At 38.9% G+C, this 22,781-nt stretch overlaps 1 protein-coding gene across 4 annotated transcripts in view; it reads left to right on the plus strand.

The window, feature by feature from the left end:
• DIP2C (DIP2 acetate--CoA ligase C (putative)) overlaps window positions 1-22,781 on the plus strand; it is a 363,448-nt gene that overhangs the window by 193,199 nt on the left and 147,468 nt on the right. For all 4 annotated transcript variants that reach the window (XR_016391944.1, XM_089906635.1, XM_022554535.3 and 1 more), the window contains one exon: window positions 21,365-21,490. Coding sequence is in view for 3 of the 4 variants with exons in the window: in XM_089906635.1 (XP_089762761.1) it covers window positions 21,365-21,490 (126 nt within the window). In the remaining variant the exon portion in view is untranslated. The remainder of the gene's footprint in view (window positions 1-21,364; window positions 21,491-22,781) is intronic.

Genomic DNA, 22,781 nt, shown 5'->3' on the forward strand with positions numbered 1-22,781 from the left:
GGTCCCATTTGTTTATTTTTGTTTTTATTTCCATTTCTCTAGGAGGTGGGTCAAAAAGGATCTTGTTGTGATGTATGTCAGGGAGTGTTTGTTCTGCCTATGTTTTCCTCTAAGAGTTTTATAGTGTCTGGCCTTACATTTAGGTCTTTAATCCATTTTGAGTTTATTTTTGTGTATGGTGTTAGGGAATGTTCTAATTTCATTCTTTTACATGTAGCTGTCCAGTTTTCCCAGCACCACTTATTGAAGAGGCTGTCTTTTCTCCATTGTATATTCTTGCCTCCTTTACCAAAGATAAGGTGACCATAGGTGCGTGGGTTTATCTCTGGGCTTTCTATCCTGTTGCATTGATCTATATTTCTGTTTTTGTGCCAGTACCATACTGTCTTGATTACTGTAGCTTGGTAGTATAGCAGCAGAAGACAATTTTTAAAGGCCTGTTCATCCAAAACTAATCAAGCTTGATAGCTGTGCCTAGTAATTTAAACAGAAAATGACACAGTCAGATTTGCATTTTAGAAATATCAGTGTAGCAGGAATGTATAGCTAGTTGGGTTGGGATGGGTTCCTGGTTGAAGAGGGACATGTTAAGAGGATGTTGTATTTCAGGTAAAAAACGTGAATCAATTTGTGGGATGTACCAAAATAGTACTTAGAAAGAAATTGATACAATAGTTACAAAATTAAAACTGCTTACATTAGGTAAGAAGAGATCCTAGAAATTGAAGAAATAGGATTTAACTTTAGAAGTTAGAAAAGGAAAATTGAATGAGTTCCCAAAAAGAAGAAATGAGAAAACAATGAAGAGAATAAAATGGAATAGAGGATATAGACTTGGTTTCCACCCTGGCCTGTAGTAGAAGCACAGAAGTCATCATACACATCCTCACCAGAAAAAGCTTTACAAATGGAAAATCAGCAACCCTTCTTTGAACCATCAAAGAACTGAGGTCAGGCTTCCCTGGTGGCGCAGTGGTTGAGAGTCCGCCTGCTGATGCAAGGGACGCGGGTTCGTGCCCCGGTCCGGGAGGATCCCACATGCTGCGGAGCAGCTGGGCCCGTGAGCCATGGCCACTGAGCCTGCACGTCCGGAGCCTGTGCTCCGCAACGGGAGAGGCCACAACAGTGAGAGGCCCGCTTACCGAAAAAAAAGAAAAGAAAAGAACTGAGGTCACTGGGCAAACTGCTGCCCCAGAATCGGGGATGGATAATGGAAACTCTGAGAGAAAGGCTAAAGACAGTGCTAGAAATCAAAAACACTGTAGCTGAAATGAAGAATGAACTGATTGATAGACTGAAGGTAGATAGGTCAGAAACTCAGATCTACATAAAGGAAGAATGTTGGAGAAGGAATAGGTGATAAAATAAAATCTTTTGGTTTTCGTATTCTTAATTGATCTTACAGATAAACATTTTTTCAAAGTAATAATAGAAACAATGTATTGGGTGATTATAGCCTGTGGATTAATGAATGAATGACAGCAGTGTTATAGGAGGGAGGAATTGGGAATACTCTGTTATACGGTATTCATACTACCCTTGAGGTGGTATAGTGTTATTTGAAAGTGGACTTGGATTAATTGTGAATGTATATTGTGAACTTAAGGACAACCACTAAGAACGGTTTAAAAATCAAGTATAATTGATATGCCAAGAGAGAAGAAAAAATGGGATTGTATAAAATGCTCAATTAAAACTAGAAAAGACAGAAAAAGAGTGGAAGACAAAGAAACAAAGAACAAATGCAACAAACAGAAAACAGTAACAAACATGGGTAAATAGTAATCCAAATATATCAGTAATCACTTTGAATGTAAGTGGTCTAAGTGCACCAATGAAAAGATGGAGACTGTCAGTGGGTCGAAAGCATAGCCCACTATATGCTGTCTACAGGAAACCCCCTTTAAATATAAAGACATGGATGGAGACAGATACACAGTACTAACACTAATCTGAAACCATGAGTAGCTATATTAATTTCATGTGGTGCCAACTTCAGAACAATGAAAGTTATCAGAGATGAAGAGGAACATTATGTAATGAAAAAGGGGTCAGTTCTTTAAGAAGATACAACAACCCTTAATGTGTACACGCCCTGCCCAACAACAAAACATCGAAACATGTGGGACAAGAGCCAGTGAAACAGCAAGAATAAATGCACAAATCCACTGGTACAGTGGGAGACTTTAACATCTCTGTCAGTAATTGACAAATCCAGCAAGGACATCGGTCAACTGTATTTAACTGACAGTTATAGATTACTGCATCCAACAACAGCAGAATACACACTCTCAAGCTAAATACACCAAGATAGAACACATTCGGGACCATAAAACACCTTGTAACAATGAAAGCAGTAGGAATCGAACAAAGTATGCTCTCAGACCACAGTGGAATTAAACTAGAAATCAGTAACAGAAAGGTAGCTGGAAAACCTGCACATACTTGGAGATTAAATAGCACACTTCTGCAAAACACACGGGTCAAAGAAGAAATCTAAGCAAAATTTAAAAAATATTTTGAACTGAAAAAATGAAAATACAGGGATCAAAATTTGTGGGATGTAGCAAAGCAGTGCTTAGAGGCATATGTATAGCCTTGAATGTGTATAGTAGAAAAGATGGATCTAAAAACAGTAATCTAAGCTTCAACCTTAGGAAACTAAGAAAAGGAGCAAAGTTAATCCAAAGAAGAAGGAAATAAATAAAAGGAGAAATAATGAAATTGAAAATGAGAAATCAAAAGAAAAAATCAAGCCTAAATCTGGTTCTTTGCAAAGATCAATAAAATTGATAATCTTCTAGCCAGTTTAAGAAAAAAATAGAGAACACACAAATTACTAGTATCAGAAATGAAAAAGTGACCATCACTATTTATCCCATAGACAATAAAAGGATAATAAGGGAGTATTACAAACAACTCTGTGCCTACAGATTTGAAAACCTAGATGAAAATGACCCATTCCTTGAAAGACACAATTGGCCAAAACTTACCCAAGAAGAAGTAGGTGATCTGAATAGGCCTGTGTCTATTAAAAACACTGAAACAATGCTAACCTTCCAAAACACCAGGCCAGACAGGTTCACTGGTGAACCTACCAAACATTTATGGAAGAAATTATACCTATTTTCTGTATCCTCTTTCTGCAGATAAAAGTAGAGGGAAATACTTCCTAATTCGTTCTATGTGGCAAGCATTAATCTAATACCAAAACTAAACAAAGACATTACAAGAAAGAAAATCTACGGACTAGTACCTCTCATGAACATAGATGTAAAATTCCTCAACAAAATATTAGCAAGTCAAATCCAGTAATGGATGGAAATAATTATGCAACACATCCAAGTGGGATTTATTCCAGGTATGCAAGGCTGGTTTAACATTTGAAAATCAGTTAATGTAATCTATCGTATCAACAGGCTAAAGAAAAAAAAAACACATGACCCTGTCAATAGATGCAGAAAAAGCATTTCACAAAATCCAATACCCATTTTTGACAAAAATTCTCAGCGAACTAGGAGTAAGGGAGAATATCCTCAATTTGATAAAGAACATCTATGAAAAAAACCTACAGTTTACATAATATTTAGTGGTGAGATTTCCCACTAAGATCAAGAGCATGGCAAAGATGTCCCCTCTCATCATTACTTTTCAACATCATACTGAAAGTCTTGGCTAATGCAATAGGACAAGTAAAGGAAATTAAAAGTATACATACTGGGGGTGATGTGATTGTCTATGTAGAAAATCCCAAAGGATCAAGAAAAAATCTGGAACTAATAAGTGATTATAGCAAGGTTGTGGAATATAAGGTTACTATTAAAAAAGCCACTTTCTAGGGACTTCCTTGGTGGCGCAGTGGTTAAGAAACCGCCTGCCAATGCAGGGGACACGGGTTTGATCCCTGGTCCAGGAAGATCCCACATGCTACGGAGCAAATAAACCCGTGTGCCACAACTACTGAGCCTGCGCTCTAGAGCCTGCGAGCCATAACTACTGAAGCCTGCGCACCTAGATGCTGTGCTCCGCAACAAGAGAAGCCATGCAATGAGAAGCCCATGCACAACAAAGGGTAGCCCCCGCTCACCGCAACTAGAGAAAGCCCGCACGCAGCAACGAAGACCCAGTGCTGCCAAAAATAAATTTATTTTTTAAAAAGCCACTTCCTTATATACCAGCAATAAACAATTGAAATTTGAAATTAAAAACACAAGGTCATTAAACTATAATTCAAAAGAATACATGCACCACCCCTATGTTCATAGCAGCACTATTTACAATAGCCAAGACATGGAAACAACCTAAATGTCCGTCAACAGATGAATGGATAAAGAAGATGTGGTACATATATACAATGGAATACTACTCAGCCGTAAAAAAAGAAATACTGTCATTTGCAGCTACATGGATGGACCTAGAGATTATCATACTAAGCAAAGTCATAAAGAGAAAGACAAATACCATATGGTATCACTTATACATGGATTCTAAAATAGGACACAAATGAACTTACCTATGAAACAGACATAGAGAGCAGATTTGTGGTTGCCCAGGGGGAGGTGGGGTGGGGGAGGATGGATTGGGAGTTTGGGATTAGCAGATGCAAAGTATTATATAGAGAATGGATAAACAGCAAGGTCCTACTGTATAGCACAAGGAACTATATTCAGTATTCTGTAATAAACCATAATGGAAAAGAATGTGAAAAAGAATACACACATACTTATATCTGAATCACTTTGCTGTACACTGGAAACTAATGCAACATTATAAATCAACTATGCTTCAATAAAAAACCAAACAAAAAACCAAAACAATGTTGTTTACATTAGCACCAAAAACATGAAATACTTAGGTAGAGCTCTAAAAAATGTGCAAAACCTATATGAAGGAAACTATAAAAGTGATTAAATAAATCATAAGATCTAAATAAATGGATAGGAAGACTCAATATTTTCAAGATGTTGGGTCTTCCCAATTTGATCTATAAATTCAGGACAATCCCAGTCAAAATCCCAGCAAATTGTATTGTGAATATCAACAAACTGATTTTAAAGTTGATATGAAAAGGTAAAAGACCCAAAATAGCCAGCATGTTATAGAAGAACAAAGTCAGAGGACTGATACCACTTGACTTCAAGACCTGCTATAAACTAGTAATAGTCAAGACTGTGAGGTATTGGTGAAAGAAAAGACATGTAAGTCAATGGATCATATTTTAGACAGTCCAGAAATAGACCAACATAAATACAGTTAACCAATATGTGACAATCTTTTCAACACATAGCACTGGAACAACTGGACTTTGACATGTTAAAAATGAACCTAGATACAGATCTTACAGCTTTCACAAAAATTAACTCAAAATGGATTATAGACATAAATGTAAAACAAAAAGCTATAAAATTCCTGGAAGATAATATAGGTTACCTAGGGTTTGGTGATGACTTTCTGATACAACATCAAAAGCGCAGTCCATGGAAGAAATATTGGTAAGTTGAACTTCATTAAAGTTAGAAACTTCTGGGCTTCCCTGGTGGCGCAGTGGCTGAGAGTCCGCCTGCCGATGCAGGGGACGCGGGTTCGTGCCCCAGTCTGGGAGGATCCCACGTGCTGCGGAGTGGCTGGGCCCGTGGGCCATGGCCGCTGAGCCTGCGTGTCTGGAGCCTGTGCTCCGCAACGGGAGAGGCCACAGTGGTGAGAGGCCTGCGTACCGCAAAAAAAAAAAAAGAAACTTCTGCTCTAAAAAAGACATAGTTAAGAGAATGAGAAACAAACCACAGATTAGGAGAAAAAGCTTTGCAAAACACATATCTGATAAGGGACTGGTATCTAAAATATACAAAGAACTCTTAAAGTCAAGAGTAAGAAAACAAGCAACCCAGTTAAGAAGTGGGCAAAAGGTCTAAGTAGATACCACACCAAAGAAGGTACACAGATGAAAAGTAAGCATAGGAAAATATACTCAACATACATCATCAGGAAATCACAAATTAAAACAATAAGATACTACTGTTAGAGTGGCCAAAATCCAGAGTGCTGGCAAAACCAAATGCTGCCAAGGATGTGGAGCAACAGGAACTCTTATTCATTGTTAGCAAGAATGCAAAATGGTGCAGCCACTCAGGAAGACAGCTTGGTGGTTTCTTAAAAGCTAAACATACTCTTACAATATGATCCAGCAGTTACACTCTTTGGTATTTACCCAAATAAGTTGAAAGTATATCCGTACAAAAACCTGCATGCAAATGTTTATAGCAGCTTTGTTCATAACTGCGAAAAATAAAGTCTGTTAGGGCTTCCTTGGTGGCGCAGTGGTTGAGAGTCCGCCTGCCGATGCAGGGGACGCGGGTTCGTGCCCCGGTCCGGGAAGATCCCACATGCCGCGGAGCAGCTAGGCCCGTGAGCCATGGCCGCTGAGCCTGCGCGTCCTTAGCCTGTGCTCCGCAACGGGAGAGGCCACAACAGTGAGAGGCCTGCGTACCGCAAAAAAATAAATAAATAAATAAAGCCTGTTAATTAAAAAAAGAAATAAAGGACAATGATTAAATTTAGAAGATCAACAAACATGATTCTTAGAATATACAAATAACATTGAAAAACCTCCAGTGAGAATGATAAAGCAGAGAGAAAACAGAAATAAATGATATAAGGAATTTAAAATGGGACATTACTACAGATACCCAAGAAGGAAAAAGATAATTGGAATACTGTGAATAACCATGTGACGATAAATTTGAAAACTTAATTAAATGGATAAATTCCTAGTTTAAAAACTTAAGAAAAAATGGAAACCTTAAGTAATCCTATGACCAATAAATAAATGGAAACAGTAGCTAAAAATCTTCTCACAAAAAATATACCAGGCTCTGAAGGTTTTTATATTACGTTACACCCAGTGTTCAAGAAATGAACCAGTTTGATTCTAAACAAACAATTTCAGAGAATGGAAAGAGAAAAAAGCCTTCTGTGTTCACGTTCATTCTAGGACAGAGGCCTGTGTCAGTAACGGAAAAGGACAGTGATGAGAAAGGAAAACTACAGGGCATTATCTACAGAGAAACCCCCAACTAATCTATAGATTAATTGCTAGAAATAATGAGGATTTAGCATAATGTCTGGATATAATATGAACAGACAAAAAATAATATTTCTATACACTGGCAACATGTAAGAATGTAATTTAAATTTTTATGTACAGTAGCAATAAACTTTATGAGGAACCTGATGAAAAATCAAACAAAAGATGGGCCAGACTTCCATGGTAAAAATTGTGAAACTTTATATGGAAGACATTAATGCCAAAATGAATAGATACCCTGTGATAATGGATCCTGCAGAGATATCAGCTCTCTTAATTTATATTTAATTCTAATAAAAGTCCCCACAGGGTCCTTTGTGGGACTTAAACTGATTGTAGAATTTATGTGGAGGAGCCAAGGGCTAAGAACAGGCAAGATGCAATAAAGAACTGCAGAGGTGCCGTGGGTGAATCTCAAAGCATCATACCGATAGAAGGAAGCCTGGCATAAGAGACTGATGTTACAATACATTTGTATGAAGTTCTAGAAAATGCATAATAGTAGCAATAGCTAGCACACTGGTACTTAACTGTGGCCTCCTCCAAGACGCACAGTGAAACCTCAACAGCCGTGATCCTAGCAGCAGTCAGCATTTATCCAGCACTTCCTTTGAACCAGACACTGCTCTAAACGCTTTTTGTTTAACTCATGTAATTTCTCTATCACATGTTTCAAGAGTGTCTCACTAGCTCGTTTCATGGTGAAGAGTCATTGCCTTTGTTTTTCTAATTAAATTTTGGTGTGCTTCCTGTGTACTTAGTTTGTAGCTGTTATACAATTTTATCCCCCTTATTGTCCATTAAGGACAAAAGCATTAGTTAAAGGTGGTGGTTAAAAATGGGCTGAGTTTATGATGAAAAAAATGAAGATAATTTATACCTAGAGCAGAGGCTGGCACAGCAAAGGCACCAATCTGCATTCACTCAGTTGTCGAAGAGCGACATTCTTCATTCTTCATTGGAAACAGTTCTGAAGGCCAAAGACCCAGCAGGTTGAGTGGAGTGCAAGAGGTGGAGTGTCTGTGTAGCCTCGATGTAAAGAGAGAGAGGAAGAGCACTGGTTGAGGAAGTGCATGGGACCTGTGTACATGTCCTGAGAGAGCCTCTGCATCTGACGTGACTCAGGAGGGCCAGGAACCAGTGAAAGGGTTTAAGGAACAAGCAAGGTCAGTTGCTGTGCAGATGAATCTCTGTCACGCGTCCTTGTTGATTGGACAGGCTTGAGTACCCACTGTTCTTCTAGGTCCTCTCTGCATGTCACTTCCTGCCCAGGCCTCTCCTGGTGGCCTGGGCCAGATGCCCATCTTCTGCATTCTCAGGTCCCACAGTCTTCACATGTCGTATCCATCCCATCCTCCTGTCTGGTTGGTTTACTGGTCTCCATCCCCAGACAGCCTTCTTTGAGAGCAGAGACTAGGTACACAGTAGGTGCTCAATGAATAATTGAACGCATGAGTGCAGTGGTCAGTGCATGCCCCTCTCTACAGTCATGTACCTACATGTTTTTCCTGAGGACTGAGAAATGGAGGGAATGGAACTGAAGCAGCAAGTAGGTGGAACCAAATGGTGGCCCTGGCTCCACTTCTGACCAAAGACAGTGCTCGCTGGAAACATGCTTTCTTAACTACCATTCCTTTTCTTGTCGCCTCCGCTCTCCTCACCATTTTTACACACTCCCTGCCCCTGTACTTTTTTTTTTAATCAGTAGTTGCACTTTTATTATAAACAGTAACAAATTATTACTGAAAATAGTGTTTTCCCAAAAGACTGCATCAGTTAATCCTCTACCTATTTTATATAGGTTCTCTTTAACTTTTTTGTTCTCAGAATCTTGGCTTTTATGGTCAAGTACATGATAGTCAATTATTTTTTCTTATTATCTGTTTTATACATATTAGTGTATACATGTCAATCCCAATCTCCCAATTCATCCCACCACCACCACCACCACCACCGCTTTCCACCCTTGGTGTCCATACGTTTGTTCTCTACATCTGTGTCTCTATTGCTGCCTTGCAAACCGGTTCACCTGTACCATTTTTCTAGATTCCACATATATGCATTAATATACGATATTTGTTTTTCTCTTTCTGACTTACTTCACTCTGTATGACAGTCTTTAGGTCCATCCAAGTCTCTACAAAGGACCCAGTTTTGTTCCTTTTTATGGCTGAGTAATATTCCATTGTATATATGTACCACATCTTGTTTATCCATTCGTCTGTCAATGGGCATTTAGGTTGCTTCCATGCCCCGGCTATTGTAAATAGTGCTGCAGTGAACAATGGGCTTATGTCTTTTTGAATTATGGTTTACTCTGGGTATATTCCCAGTAGTAGGATTGCTGGGTTATATGGTAATTCTATTTTTAGTTTTTTAAGGAACTACCATACTGTCCTCCATAGTGGCTCTATCAATTTACATTCCCACCAACAGTGCAAGAGGGTTCCCTTTCCTCCACACCCTGCCAGCATTTGTTTGTAGATTTTCTGATGATGCCCATTCTAACCAGTTTGAGGTGATACCTCATTGTAGTTTTGATTTCTCTCATAATTAGTGATGTTGAGCAGCTTTTCATGTGCCTCTTGGCCATCTGTATGTCTTCTTTGGAGAAATGTCTATTTAGGTCTTGTGCCCATTTTTGGATTGGGTTGTTTGTTTTTTAATACTGAGCTGCATGAGCTGTTTATATATTTTGGAGATTAATCCTTTGTCCATAGATTCGTTTGCAAATATTTTCTCCCAGTCTGAGGGTTGTCTTTTCGTCTTGTTTATAGTTGCCTTTGCTGTGCAAAAGCCTTTAAGTTTCATTGGGTCCCGTTTGTTTATTTTTGGTTTTATTTCCATTACTCTAGGAGGTGGGTCAAAAAAGATCTTGCTGCAATTTACATGAAAGAGTGTTCTTCCTATGTTTTCCTTTAAGAGTTTTATAGTATCCAGTCTTACATGTAGGTCCTTTATCCATTTTGAGTTTATTTTTGTGTATGGTTTTAGGGAGTGTTTTAATTTCATTCTTTTACATGTAGCTGTCCAGTTTTCCCAGCACCACTTATTGAAGAGACTGTCTTTTCTCCATAGTATATCCTTGCCTCCTTTGTCATAGATTAGTTGGCCATAGGTGCGTGGGTTTATCTCTGGGCTTTCTATCCTGTTCCATTGATCTTTAGTTCTGTTTTTGTGCCAGTACCATATTGTCTTGATTACTGTAGCTTTGTATTATAGTCTGAAGTCAGGAAGTCTGATTCCTCCAGCTCTTTTTTTTCCCTCAAGATTGCTTTGGCTATTCGGGGTCTTTTGTGTCTCCATACAGATTTTAAGATTTTTTTGTTCTAGTTCTGTAAGCAATGCCATTGGTAATTTGACAGCACAACTGTACTTCTATGTGCATATTTTACTCAAAGAACAAAAACAGTATGACCACAGAAGAAACTCTGGTGGAATTGAGCCTGGACAGGCCCTGGTTGGTGGTGGGTCTGGGGAGTGGCAGTAGTCAGAATCCAAGAAGCTCAGTTTCTCCCACACTTGTTTCTTCTCTGTCTTCTCTCTCCAGCTTAGAGTCTGGAGACATTAATACTGGACACATCAGGTTACAATCCGACTACAGTATAGTGTTCTCGGTACCACGAGCCAGGCTCTGCCCTGAGTCTTGTAATGAACTGACTCACATAGTCCTTGTAGCCACCACAGTGGGTAGGCACTCTTCTTGCTTCATTTTTTTGCACATGAGGAAACTGAGGCACAGATAGGTTAAGTAATGTGTCGGTAGTCTTGCAGAGGGACTGGGATGTGAACCCAAGCAGTCTGGCTTGCATCTCGGTCTCAGTTGTTACACTATTGGAAACAAATAAGCTTCCTTACAGAAAACATTCTCTTCTGTTGATTCACTGTTGCCTTCCTTCGGGGTGGGAGGGGCATCCCCCTCTCTGTCTACATACCTACTGTTAATTGTATCGATATAATGTGGGCTCTGAGAGCAGCACAAGCAAAATGGGTCATGGCTTTTGACTTCAGGAGGGAGAAGTGAGGCAAGCAAGCATCAGTTTTTCTTAAGATTTAAACCCATATGGAGAAAAGACAGCCTCTTCAATAAGTGGTGCTGGGAGAACTGGACAGCTACATGTAAAAGAATGAAATTAAAAAAAAAAAAAAGAATGAAATCAGAACACTCCCTAACACCATACACAAAAATAAACTCAAAATGGATTGAAGACCTAAATGTAAGGTCAGACACTATAAAACTCTTAGAGTAAAACGTAGGCAGAACAAACACTCTCTGACATACATCACAGCAAGATCCTTTTTGACCCACCTCCTAGAGAAATGGAAATAAAAACAAAAATAAACAAATGGGACCTAATGAAACTTAAAACCTTTGGCACAGCAAAGGAAACCATAAACAAGATGAAAAGACAACCCTTAGAAATGAGAGAAAATATTTGCAAATGAAGCAACTGACAAAGGATTAATCTCCAAAACATACAAGTAACTCATGCAGCTCAATATCAAAAAAACAACCCAATCCCAAAATTGGCAGAAGACCTAAATAGACATTTCTCCAAAGAAGATATACAGATTGCCAACAAACACATGAAAGGATGCTCAACATCACTAATCATTAGAGAAATGCAAATCAAAACTACAATTAGGTATCACCTCACACCAGTCAGCATGGCCATCATCAAAAAATCTACAAACAATAAATGCTGGAGAGAGTGCGGTGAAAAGGGAGCCCTCTTGCACTGTTGGTGGGAATGTAAATTGATACAGCCACTATGGAGAACAGTATGGAGGCTCCTTAAAAAACTAAAAATAGAACTACTGTACGACCCAGAAATCCCACTACTGGGCATATACCCTGAGAAAACCGTAATTCAGAAAGAGTCATGTACCCCAATGTTCACTGCAGCCCTGTTTACAATAGCCAGGACATGGAAGCAACCTAAGTGTCCATCGACAGATGAATGGATAAAGAAGGTGTGGCACATATATACAATGGAATATTACTCAGCCATAAAAAGAAACAAAATTGAGTTATTTGTAGTGAGAGGAATGGACCTAGAGTCTGTCATACAGAGTGAAGTAAGTCAGAAAGAGAAAAATACCATATGCTAACACATATATATGGAATCTAAAAAAAGAAAAAAGAATGGTTCTGAAGAACCTAGGGGCAGGACAGGAATAAAGACGCAGGTGTAAAGAATGGACTTAAGGACACGCTTAGGGGGAAGGGTAAGCTGGGACAAAGTGAGAGAGTGGCATGCACATATATATACTACCAAATGTGAAATATATAGCTAGTGGGAAGCCACTGCATAGCACAGGGAGATCAGCTCGGTGCTTTGTGACCACCTAGAGGAGTGGGATAGGGAGGGTGGGAGGGAGACGCAAGAGGGAGGAGATATGGGGATATATGTATATGAATAGCTAATTCACTTTGTTATAAAGCAGAAACTAATACACCACTGTAAAGCAATTATACTCCAATAAAGATGTTAAATAAATAAATAAATAAGATTTAAACCCATAGATACACAGAGATACGCCCTTCCTCTGAGGGGGGTAAAGGTGTCTAGTTATTTATAATTTATTCTTCAAATATCCCACTGCTTACTGTGTTGCAGGATAGTAGTTTCTTACTGAGCAAATGAAAGTACAGTCTGTTTTGAAGAAACCAAAAGGAAAATAGAGCTTCTGTTCAGGATATTAAGAAACTTGTATCTGTTCGAAGACCTTGTTGAGACTGTTGACGCAGGGGTCAAAAATATGGAAGTCTTGTGAAGAGTAAGAACCTTCGACCGAGTGCGTGCCCTCTGGGGTTGACCTCTGAGCTGCAGACCCGAGGCTGCAGCAACGGGAGCCCATGCTCAGAGGCGTCAGCATTTAGTGCCTGTCTTCCTTCCTTTTGTGCTGAGTATAATTCGTAGGTTTACCCCATGGTCTGTGATGTGTGCCTAGCAAGAACACCATCGTTGTGGTGGTGTCACCCCAAGACAGACTATCAGTGCTGATTCCTTGGGCCTTTTCAGTTGATCAAACCCACTGTACCAAACCGTTGCTTCAAAATACTAATAAAAACAGCTGTCATTAATGAGTGCTGCTAGGTGACAGGTACCTAGTGGCTTGCTGTGTATATTTTAACTTACGTAATTCTCACAGCAACTCTATGATTTTTGTTTCCATTTTACAGATGATCAAAGTGAGGCCTAGAAGGATTTAAAATTTTATTCAGTATTTTACAGTTAGTAAGTGGCAGAACCAGCATTCTGATTCCAAAGCCTAGACTGTCACTTCAGTATTCTTGTGTTTTCCTAGAACTATGGGCGTATTTTATATTACCATTTTCACTATTTTTGAAACTCTGCTGAAGAAGTACATCTTATTAGCATGTCAATTTGTCTAACACTATAAAGGTAAGTACCCAAAAAATTCTTTACTAGCCAGAGTGATCTGTTTATTCCATGCTACGTGAAGCTGACCGTAAATATCTCCTTTCTCTGAATAGATGGATACTTTGAGAATGTTTGAATGAAAGACCTAGGCTGAATAAGCTGGGAATGCTGCCACAGGGGAAGGAAGGGCGGATGAGAGGATTTTACTTAGTTTTGCTTCCTATTTTCAAATGTGGCGTAATCAATTTATCGCCTCTCAGACCTGCATCCACCTTCATTGCCTTCTCAGGAAAGAATGGATCTAGGCCCTTGCATTGTCTTTGTCAGCTGACTTAATGTGCAGCTGTTAGCAGAGGAGGTGGAGGCCTTTCAGCAGGAGTGGTTCTTGGTTCTTGCATGTTGCTGGCTTCTGCGGCCCCTGCACTGTGCACCAGCCAGCAGTTCACCCAGCGTGCCCTGTACAGCTCTGTAGGGATAGCTCTGTGAGACACCCCTGCCCTGGAGGGCGGAGGTCACGTTTGGTTTCCGGGCAGCACGGTGCCTTTCATTATGCTATGAAAGCTTTCAAATCTCTGCCTTTTTTCCTAACCCTTGCCATGTTTGCCCTGCCTAATTCAGTGCTTCTTGATCAGACTGGCTTCTTTCCTCTGTGCTTTGGTAACATCAATGCCACCGTGGAATCCCAAACTAAAATAATGTTCTGTGTCCATGGACTTGCAGTCTGCCACTTCCCAGCCCCTTCGTGGGAAGTGTGGGATGTCTTCGACCGCTTTTTGGTACTTGTCTCCATTGACGTTAGAAATACTAGAAAATAGCAGTTCCCTTTCCTGTAAAACTAAATGTACAGCTCTCGAGCCATATTGTTTCCTCCTGGTATTTAGTTTAATCTTTTTCGGTCCATTTGTGCTTCAGACCTTCCCTGGAACTCAGGGCTCATAACGATCAGCAGCTCTTGTTGACGCCTTGTGTGGCCGGGAGCTCGACTGTTCTGTCACCCTGCCCAGCACCTCAAACAAGTGGGAGACTCCACTTCTTATTATTTCCCTTCCTCAGCCTTCATCTAGTTCCTAATTCACATGGCTGTGTAAGAATTGCATCCAAGACACTTGTAATTAAGGTTCTGTGACACTTAGTCAAATGCCTTCGTGGTTCCTGCATCAGAGCTACTGATGTCACTCGGGGATGTGTCCCGTGCAATGATGCTGAGCTTTCAAGGGAAGATTTGCTGTGTAGCAACCTGCTTATCCACATTTTCCTAAAAGTTTTTAGTTTCGTGAGGTCTTGTAGGATTTATCTGGGTTTTAGGCTAAGAGCTATGAACGTATTCTCAGCTAATACCCCTTTTCCAGTCTTCTTAACTGTTGATCCAGACGCCCCTTCCTGGAATCCAGGGCACTTGGAACTGCCAAGGGGCCTCCCCATGGCACCCGATGACACATGTTGGTTCTCACAGAAGATAGACTTCATTGTGTCCCCTTTGCCGTGTGGTCCAGTCTTACTCTCTCCTCTCTTCCTGCAGCTGTTAGACATGTACAACTGGCAACAGGGGGAACTAGGAGAGCTCCCAGCCTTGTTGAGGATGGAAGGGAGAAGCCAAGTTAGAAGAACCAGGAGAGTCACACGGTGACATGGGTTGGTTTTCTCCCCCGACTAATCATCATATTTCGAAACATCTTTCCAAAAAGGTCTCTCCATCTAGTCACTCTCCTGAGATGTTAGTGGTCCTTTTTTGGTTTGGATATTTGGGTTGGGAGTGGGGAGTATTAAGCACTGAAAAGCTTACCATGTGCAGGTAATTCTGATCCTAACATTTCATTCAACATTGCAGTGAATGCTTTTTGCCCTAATTACACTGTGCACCCCAGAGGCAGCTCTTCAACTTCAGGGCCGCACATCTCTTTCCGTATCTTTGCCTTGTTTTGACTGGGTGAGCATGCTCTCTAGGGGTCTTCCGTGATCACGCCAGCACTGCTGTTTGGGGAGGGTCATCCTGGTATTCCACCTACCATCGTTATTCATCATGTTGTGTTATGGACTCTTCAGGGTGCTATTTATAGATGTTTTAAATGTTTCTTATGCCATTGTTTTGCAGTTAAAATAAGACATAGAGTTGGCTTTTGAAAAGAATTAGTTACTTCATCAGTTTATGTATTGTTCAATCTTGCTGTACAGTAAGCTATCCAACATCTTAGTGACTTAACAGCAACAAGCACTTATTTCTGACTCATGGCCAACTGTGGGTAAACTCTTTACCTTCTGGGGCATAGGCCAGGAGTGGCTCCTAGTTTGGGCATGTGAGTGTCTTTGTGATTGAAAATATTCTTGTTTTACTATTTTCTTTCAATTTTCTGAAAAAAATTTAGCACACGTGTTTGGTTTTAGCAATTTTTTTAAATGTGGGAAAAAATCCACACTTCTTTAAAATGTACCTTTCTTATCTATTAATATTTTCTAAAATGATTGTTTTATGTCAAAAATATAACTTTTATCTGATTGCAAAAGTAATTTATGCTCAAGGCAAAAAACCTTGCATATATCTAAAAGAATGGACAAAAAAACAATACATTGTAATTTTGTCACCCTTACATGACTACTCAATATTTTGGTGTAGTTCACAACTGGAAAGGAAGGAGTAAAACTATATTTACAGACACCATGATGGTCTGTTTTAAGAAATTTACAAAACTAGTAGAAATAATGTGAATTTTGCAGGGGTGGAAGGGAGAAATTCAGTATATAAAAACTAATTGTATTTGTATACACTAGCAACAAAAATTGTAAGTGAAATAAAAAAACAGTGCTTTTTATAATAACATCAATAACATCCAGCATTTAGGAAGACTTCCTCAGTGAAAGTTACAGAACATTGTTCGTAGAAATTAAAGGAGAAAAAAAATGGAGAGATCCACCGTGTGTTCATGGATTGGAAGACTCAAGATAGTCTGTCTACATTGATTTATAGATTTAACATGAATCTAATCAAAATCCCAACAGAGTTTTTGTAGAAATTGACAGAGTGTTTCTAAAATTTCCATGAAAATGAGATCAAATCTGGATAGCCAGAACAAACTTGAAAAGAACAAAGTTGGAGGACTTGCACTACCTAATTTCAAGATTTATGATAAAACTACAATAATCTTCCTTATCAATACCCCAATGGCATTTTTTGCAGAAATGAAAAAATTCTAAAATTCATATGGAATCTCAAAGGACCTCAGATAAGCAACAATCTTGAGAAAGAACCACAAAATGGAGGCCTCACAATTCCTGATTTCAATATAAATTACAAAGGTACAATAATCAAAACACTGTGGTACAGGCATAAAGACAGGCATGTAGAATAATGGAAAAGAATAGAAAGCCCAGAAATACACTCTGTGTATATGGTCAGATGATCTTGGACAAGGCTGCCAAAGCTGCACAGTGGGGAAAGGATAGTCTCTTCAACTAACAGTGTTGGGAAAATTGGCTTTTGTTTTTGCAAAAGAAAGAGGTTGGACCATTATCTTACACCATATACAAAAATTAACTCAAAATAGATTATAGACCTAAATGTAAGACCTGACACTGTAGAATTCTTAGAAGAAAACAAAGGGGGAAAGCTTCATGACATTGGATTTGGCAGTGATTTCTTGAATATGACACCAAAAGCACAGGCAACAAAAGCAAAATTAGACAAGTGAGACTACATCATACTTAAAACTTCTTTGCAGTAAAGAAACAATAGAGGGAAAAGGCAACCTATGAAATTGAAGAACATATCCTCTTGTATACATCTGATCATGGGTTAATATCCAGAATATATAAATAACTCCTACAACTCAATAACATTAAATAACCGAATTTAATAATTGGCAAAAAACTTTAATAGACATTTCTCCAAGGAAGATGCACAAATGGCCTATAAGTCCATTAAAAGATGTTCAACATTACTAATTATCAGGAAAATGCAACTAAGAACCACAGTGAGATACCACTCACACCCATTAGGATGGCTATTATAAACATTTTTCTTAAACAGAAAACAAATGTTGGTGAGTATGTAGGTAAATTGGAACCCTTGTGCACTGTTGGTAGGAATGTAAAATGGTGCAGCAGCTATGGAAAACAGTATGGAGCTTCCTCAAAAAATAAAAAATAGAACCACCATATGATTTATGAATTCTATTTGGGTATATATCCAAAATATTAAAGCAGGGATGCGAACAGATATTGCTACACCAATAGTCATAGCAGCATTATTCACATTAGCCAGGAGGTCAGAGCAACTTAAATATCCATCGGTGGATGAACGGATAAAGAAAATATGGTGTGTGTATATAGTGGAATACTACTGAGCCTTAAAAGGAAAGGAAATTATGGCATATTCTACAGCATATTCTTGAGGACATTTTGCTGTGAGAAATAAGCCAGTCACAGAAAGACAAATACCGTGTGATTCCACTTATATGAGGGATCTAAAATAGTAAACTCATAGAAACAGAAAGTAGAATGGTGGTTGCTCAGGATTGGGGGCAGGGAGGTGGTGAGTTGCTGTTAGGTGGGTGTAGAGCTTCAGTCATGCAGGATAGATGGGGACTTCTGGGGTCTGCGGCACAATAACGTACATGTGGTTGACAGTATTGTGCTGACCACCTGAAAATTGTTGGGAGGGTGAATCTTATGTGTTGTTTTGTAAATACTCTAACTGAAAAAAATATATAACTAATCAACATAGTATAGAACTAGCAGAAGGATAGACAAATGGATTTACTGTACCAGATGGAGAGTTCAAAATTATACCCGTACACACATGGTCAGGTGACACTTGACAAAGGAGCTAGGGCAATTTAATAAGGAAAGGAAAATCTGTACAACAAATGGTACTTGAAAAGTTAGGTTAAGCATGTGGGAAAATGTGAACACCAACCTCCACTTCCACTACTTAGAAAAATTAACTTGAGATGGTACCTAGACCTAAAAGTAAAAGGTAAAAGTATAAAGCTTCCCAAAGAAAACAAAGGAGTGTATTTTTTGAACCTTGGGGTAGGTAGAAATTTATAGGCAGGATTCAAAAAGCACTAGCCAGAGAGGAAAAGATAACAAAATGAATCTCATGAAAATGAAAAATTCTCATCAAGCACACTATTAAGGGTTTGAAAGTTGAGCCATAGACTTGGGATGAGTATTTTCAAAACATATATCTTAAAAAAAAATCTTGTATCCATAATATATAAAGAACTAGTATAAATCAGTAATAAAAAGGCAGCTCAAAAACTTGGACATATACTTCACAACAGATGATATGCAAATGTCCAAGAAGTCCAGGAAAGGTGCTCAACATAAGCCATCAGGTAAATGTAAATTTAACTTCATGATTCTACTTCACAACCATGAGAACAGCTACTGTAGAAAAGATTGTACCAAGTGCTGGTGGCAGGACTAGAATCTCATATATTGGTGATGTGGATGTTAAATATTATAATCACTTTGGCAGTTTCTTTGAAATTTAAACAGAATCTTACATAGTGGAAAAAGTAACATCTTTACTTTGGAAGAAGTTGATGGGCACCATCTTAACCAAGGACCAAAGTTAACACCATCAGTAGAGGACAGACTTCTGGGGAACCCCCACTGAAATGCATGGTCTGAGTCTAATCATGAGGAAACATCAGAAAATCCAAGTTGAAGACAATCTACAAAATAACTGGCCTATATTCTTTAAAATGGCCAGTTTCACGAGAGGCAGAAGCTGGGAAACTGGTCCAGATCTAGGAGGGCAAAGAAAATCTGATAAATGCATGCATCCATGGTCCTGGACTGGATCATAGACTAGGAAGACAAAATAACTGCAAAGGAAGTTACTGGGATAATTGGCACTATTTGAACGTGGACTTTGAATTAGGTAATAGTATATCATTGTTAAACTTCCTGATTTTGAGAATTTACATTATGTAAGAGAATATCTCTGTTTTTAGGAAATACTTTGAAATATTTAGGTATAGAGGAACATGGTACCTGCAATTTACTTTCAAATGATTAGGAAAAAGCATACTTACATAAAGAAAGCAATGGGGTCAAATGTAAGTGGTGAGTTTGGGTAAAAGTTATACGGGAGTTCTGTACTATTCTCGCAGATTTTCTGTAAATTTGAAATTACATCCAAAAAGTTCAAAAGGAGAAATATATCAAACAAAGTGTTTGATATGTGGAGAATCAATGTACTCTCACCTCATTGATGAGCCCTTTAGTTTTATTCAGTAATGTGAATACAAGTCATTCAGTCATCAGTTTTTAATCTAGGAGTTTAAGAAAAAGAATGACCAGAAACTAGGTTTTTGTCTTAAAGTACTTTGAGTCTAGTTGAGGAGAAAAGAGCAGTGCATACACAATCCGAACAAAATAAAATAATAAATAAATTCATTGTGTTTGGTATGTGATATGCTCTAAAACAAGTATTGGCAGATATTTTCTGTAAAGGGCCAGATAGAAAATATTTTTAGCCATTACGGTCTCTGTCACAACTGCTCAGCCATGCTTTTATACTATGGAAGCAGCCATAGACAATACACATATAAATGAGTGTGTCTCTGTTCCAGTGAACATTATTACAAAGAGACTGCAGGCTGCATCTGGCCCAAGGGCTGGCCTATATTTACCCCCACTCTAAAATGTTAACAGGGTGGAGTTTTCCTAGGAACAGCTAGAGAATAGCGTGGTTAGTGGTGAAGGGTGTGGGCTCTGGAACTACTCACACCTGGGTTCAAACCCTGTCAATGCTACTCACCAGTTACATGACACTGGGGGAACTTCATACCTTTGCTTTCTCATTTGTGAAATGGGAATAATAAGAGTGGCTCCTCCACAGAGCGTGTAGAAGATTGTGGGTGTAGCAGTATCCTGACTGCAGACTTCTAACTGGTTTCCTGGCTCCTACTCTGATTCTCCTGCAGTCTCCTTCACAACATCCAGAATGAGCCCTCCAAAACGGAATCAGATCATGTCATCCATGCTCACCCTTCTTCCCCCATGCTTCCCTGTCAAAGTTAGAATGGTAGCCAAGCTCCGTACCACTCCTGTAAAGCCCTCATCCTGGTGAGTCCCTCTGCTGGTGTTGTGTGCATTGTGCCAGCACCATCCTCATTCACAGTGCAGGGCCTTTGAGCTGGCTTTTCCCTCTGTCTTGGAGATTCTCATCTTACTATTCAGATTTCACAGTAAGAGAGCTCTTCCCTGGCTTCACAGTTAAGTAGGTACTCAATCTTTTTATCTTATTTTCGTTCTTACCCCCTTTGATTGTCTGTTGTCTGTCTTTAACCCTTTAGAAAGTGAGCTGCATGAGACACAGTACCTTGTCCACCTGATTCTCCACGCCAAGCCCTGAGGACACCACCTTACAAAATCGGCAGTAAAATATCATTTGTGGAGTTAACATAATGGGTTCATACACACAAAATACCTAACATAGTGACTGCCCCATAACTGATATTTGGAAAGTGTTAGCTAAGATCATTACCGTACAGCCTGTAAGGTGTACGTACTTACCTTAACAGAACATTGAAATGAATTAAGAAGCTTGAAAATGTGACGTGTGAAGAAATATCTGAAGATCCATGTCCTTTCACTCTAAGAAAAGAAAAATCACAGCGATTTACATCCCGTATCTGATTATTTATACAGATCTAGGGTAATAAAATGAACAGTTAAAAGTCTATGAATGAATTTGAATGCCTTTTTCCTGGAGCTTTCAAACTAGCAGGTTTACACTTATTTTCCTTCCTTCCCCACTCATCCATTTGTGACAGTTTCTGTAGGATGATAAACTCTTTCACAGGACCAGAAAGAAAGCAGAAAAGCTTGGGGCCTTCGGGCTGTCCCTGAACAATGGAGTGATTTAGCTCTCGCTTTGTTTCAGACGTCCATACAGAAGCTGTCCAGGCTGCGCTCGCTAAACACAAAGAAAGGAAGATGGCAGTGCCTATGCCTTCCAAACGCAGGTCCTTGGTTGTGCAGACCTCGATGGACGCCTACACACCCCCAGGTGAGCAGCAGGTCCCGTCTGCTTCATGAAGTCAGTTCCAGCAACTGCGATCTTTCTAACTTTCCAAATCATGGTGCTGTAATTCAGATTTTGAGAACCAGAAGTCCAGAAATAGTAAATACGCTCTAAATAAAACTTGGAAGGAAAATTGGCATGATTATGTATATGTCTATATAAATATTTTTAAACTTTTCATTTAGACTCAAATATGATACAGACTTTTTTTTTAAATCCTATAAAATTTTATTTAGTTCTTTACAAAGCAAGAGAAGAGTTTGTACATCCATCCTTCTGACCGAAGCTGGATTTCTCTTCTGCTTAGACTGGTGTATGCATATTCTCAAGTCTTTAAAATGTCAGTAGGTTGTAATGTTCTGTTAAGAAATTGAATGAATTGAAAAATTTAGGCAGTTACTTAAATCTGGTGTCGTCAATTTTTCCTGTGAAGTGCGGGTAGTATTTTGGGGTATCACAGCTGCTTGCTCTGCTATTGTGGTGCTGAAGCAGCCATGGGCAACATGTCAGTGAAAGGCATGGCTATGTGTCAATAAAACTTTAGTCACAAAAACAGGCAGAGGGTTTGGTCCACAGGCCTTCCAACCCCTGATCTAAATGGTTGAAGGTAATATCCCATTATATTTCTGCTTTTGTTTAATCTTGAATTTTATATAACTACCTAAGATCTCTACTTAACTCTACCCAAATAATTATAATCTGTATCTCGTGATCTTCAAAACTGAAGTGAAATACGAAGTTAAACGTCCAGGTATCTATTAGAAACATGAAAGATTGAACCTAATTTACTTGATTTTTTTGTTGTGTGTTTCTGGTTCCAACATTATTCATGTCGTTGTTGCCACTCTGTCTTTTCTGCAGATCTAAGTTACCTGGCACACCCCTTTGTTCATAAGAGAAATTTAAGGTGCAGTAAGAATAGTTGAACATACATAGCATTTTTTGGAGTCTTTTGAAGTTAGTCATGAGTGTTTGCAAACAGTGAGGATAATAGAAGCACACACTTCAACTCACAGATGTGGTCAAGTATATCCAATACTGCTTCAAACAACTCTTAAGTCTTCAGCTTTACATGCCTTTAAAAGTGGAAGTCCTGAGCTTTGTAAGACAAAACTTAAATAATATAAAACTTAGTTGTTTTGTTTTGTCTTAACAGATAATACCACAAGTGTTCTTTATCTCAAGAATATAATATTCTAATAGGAAAGGGTGTCCTTTTTGCCAATTTCCTTCCTTTTTGTTGAGCCACAGCATGTATTTTGGACTCTTTTTAAAT

The sequence above is a fragment of the Delphinapterus leucas genome, chromosome 2 (assembly GCF_059928025.1).
Source record: "Delphinapterus leucas isolate spDelLeu-1000000601 "Yukka" chromosome 2, BTC_Dleu_Yukka2, whole genome shotgun sequence".
NCBI lineage: Eukaryota > Metazoa > Chordata > Mammalia > Artiodactyla > Monodontidae > Delphinapterus > Delphinapterus leucas.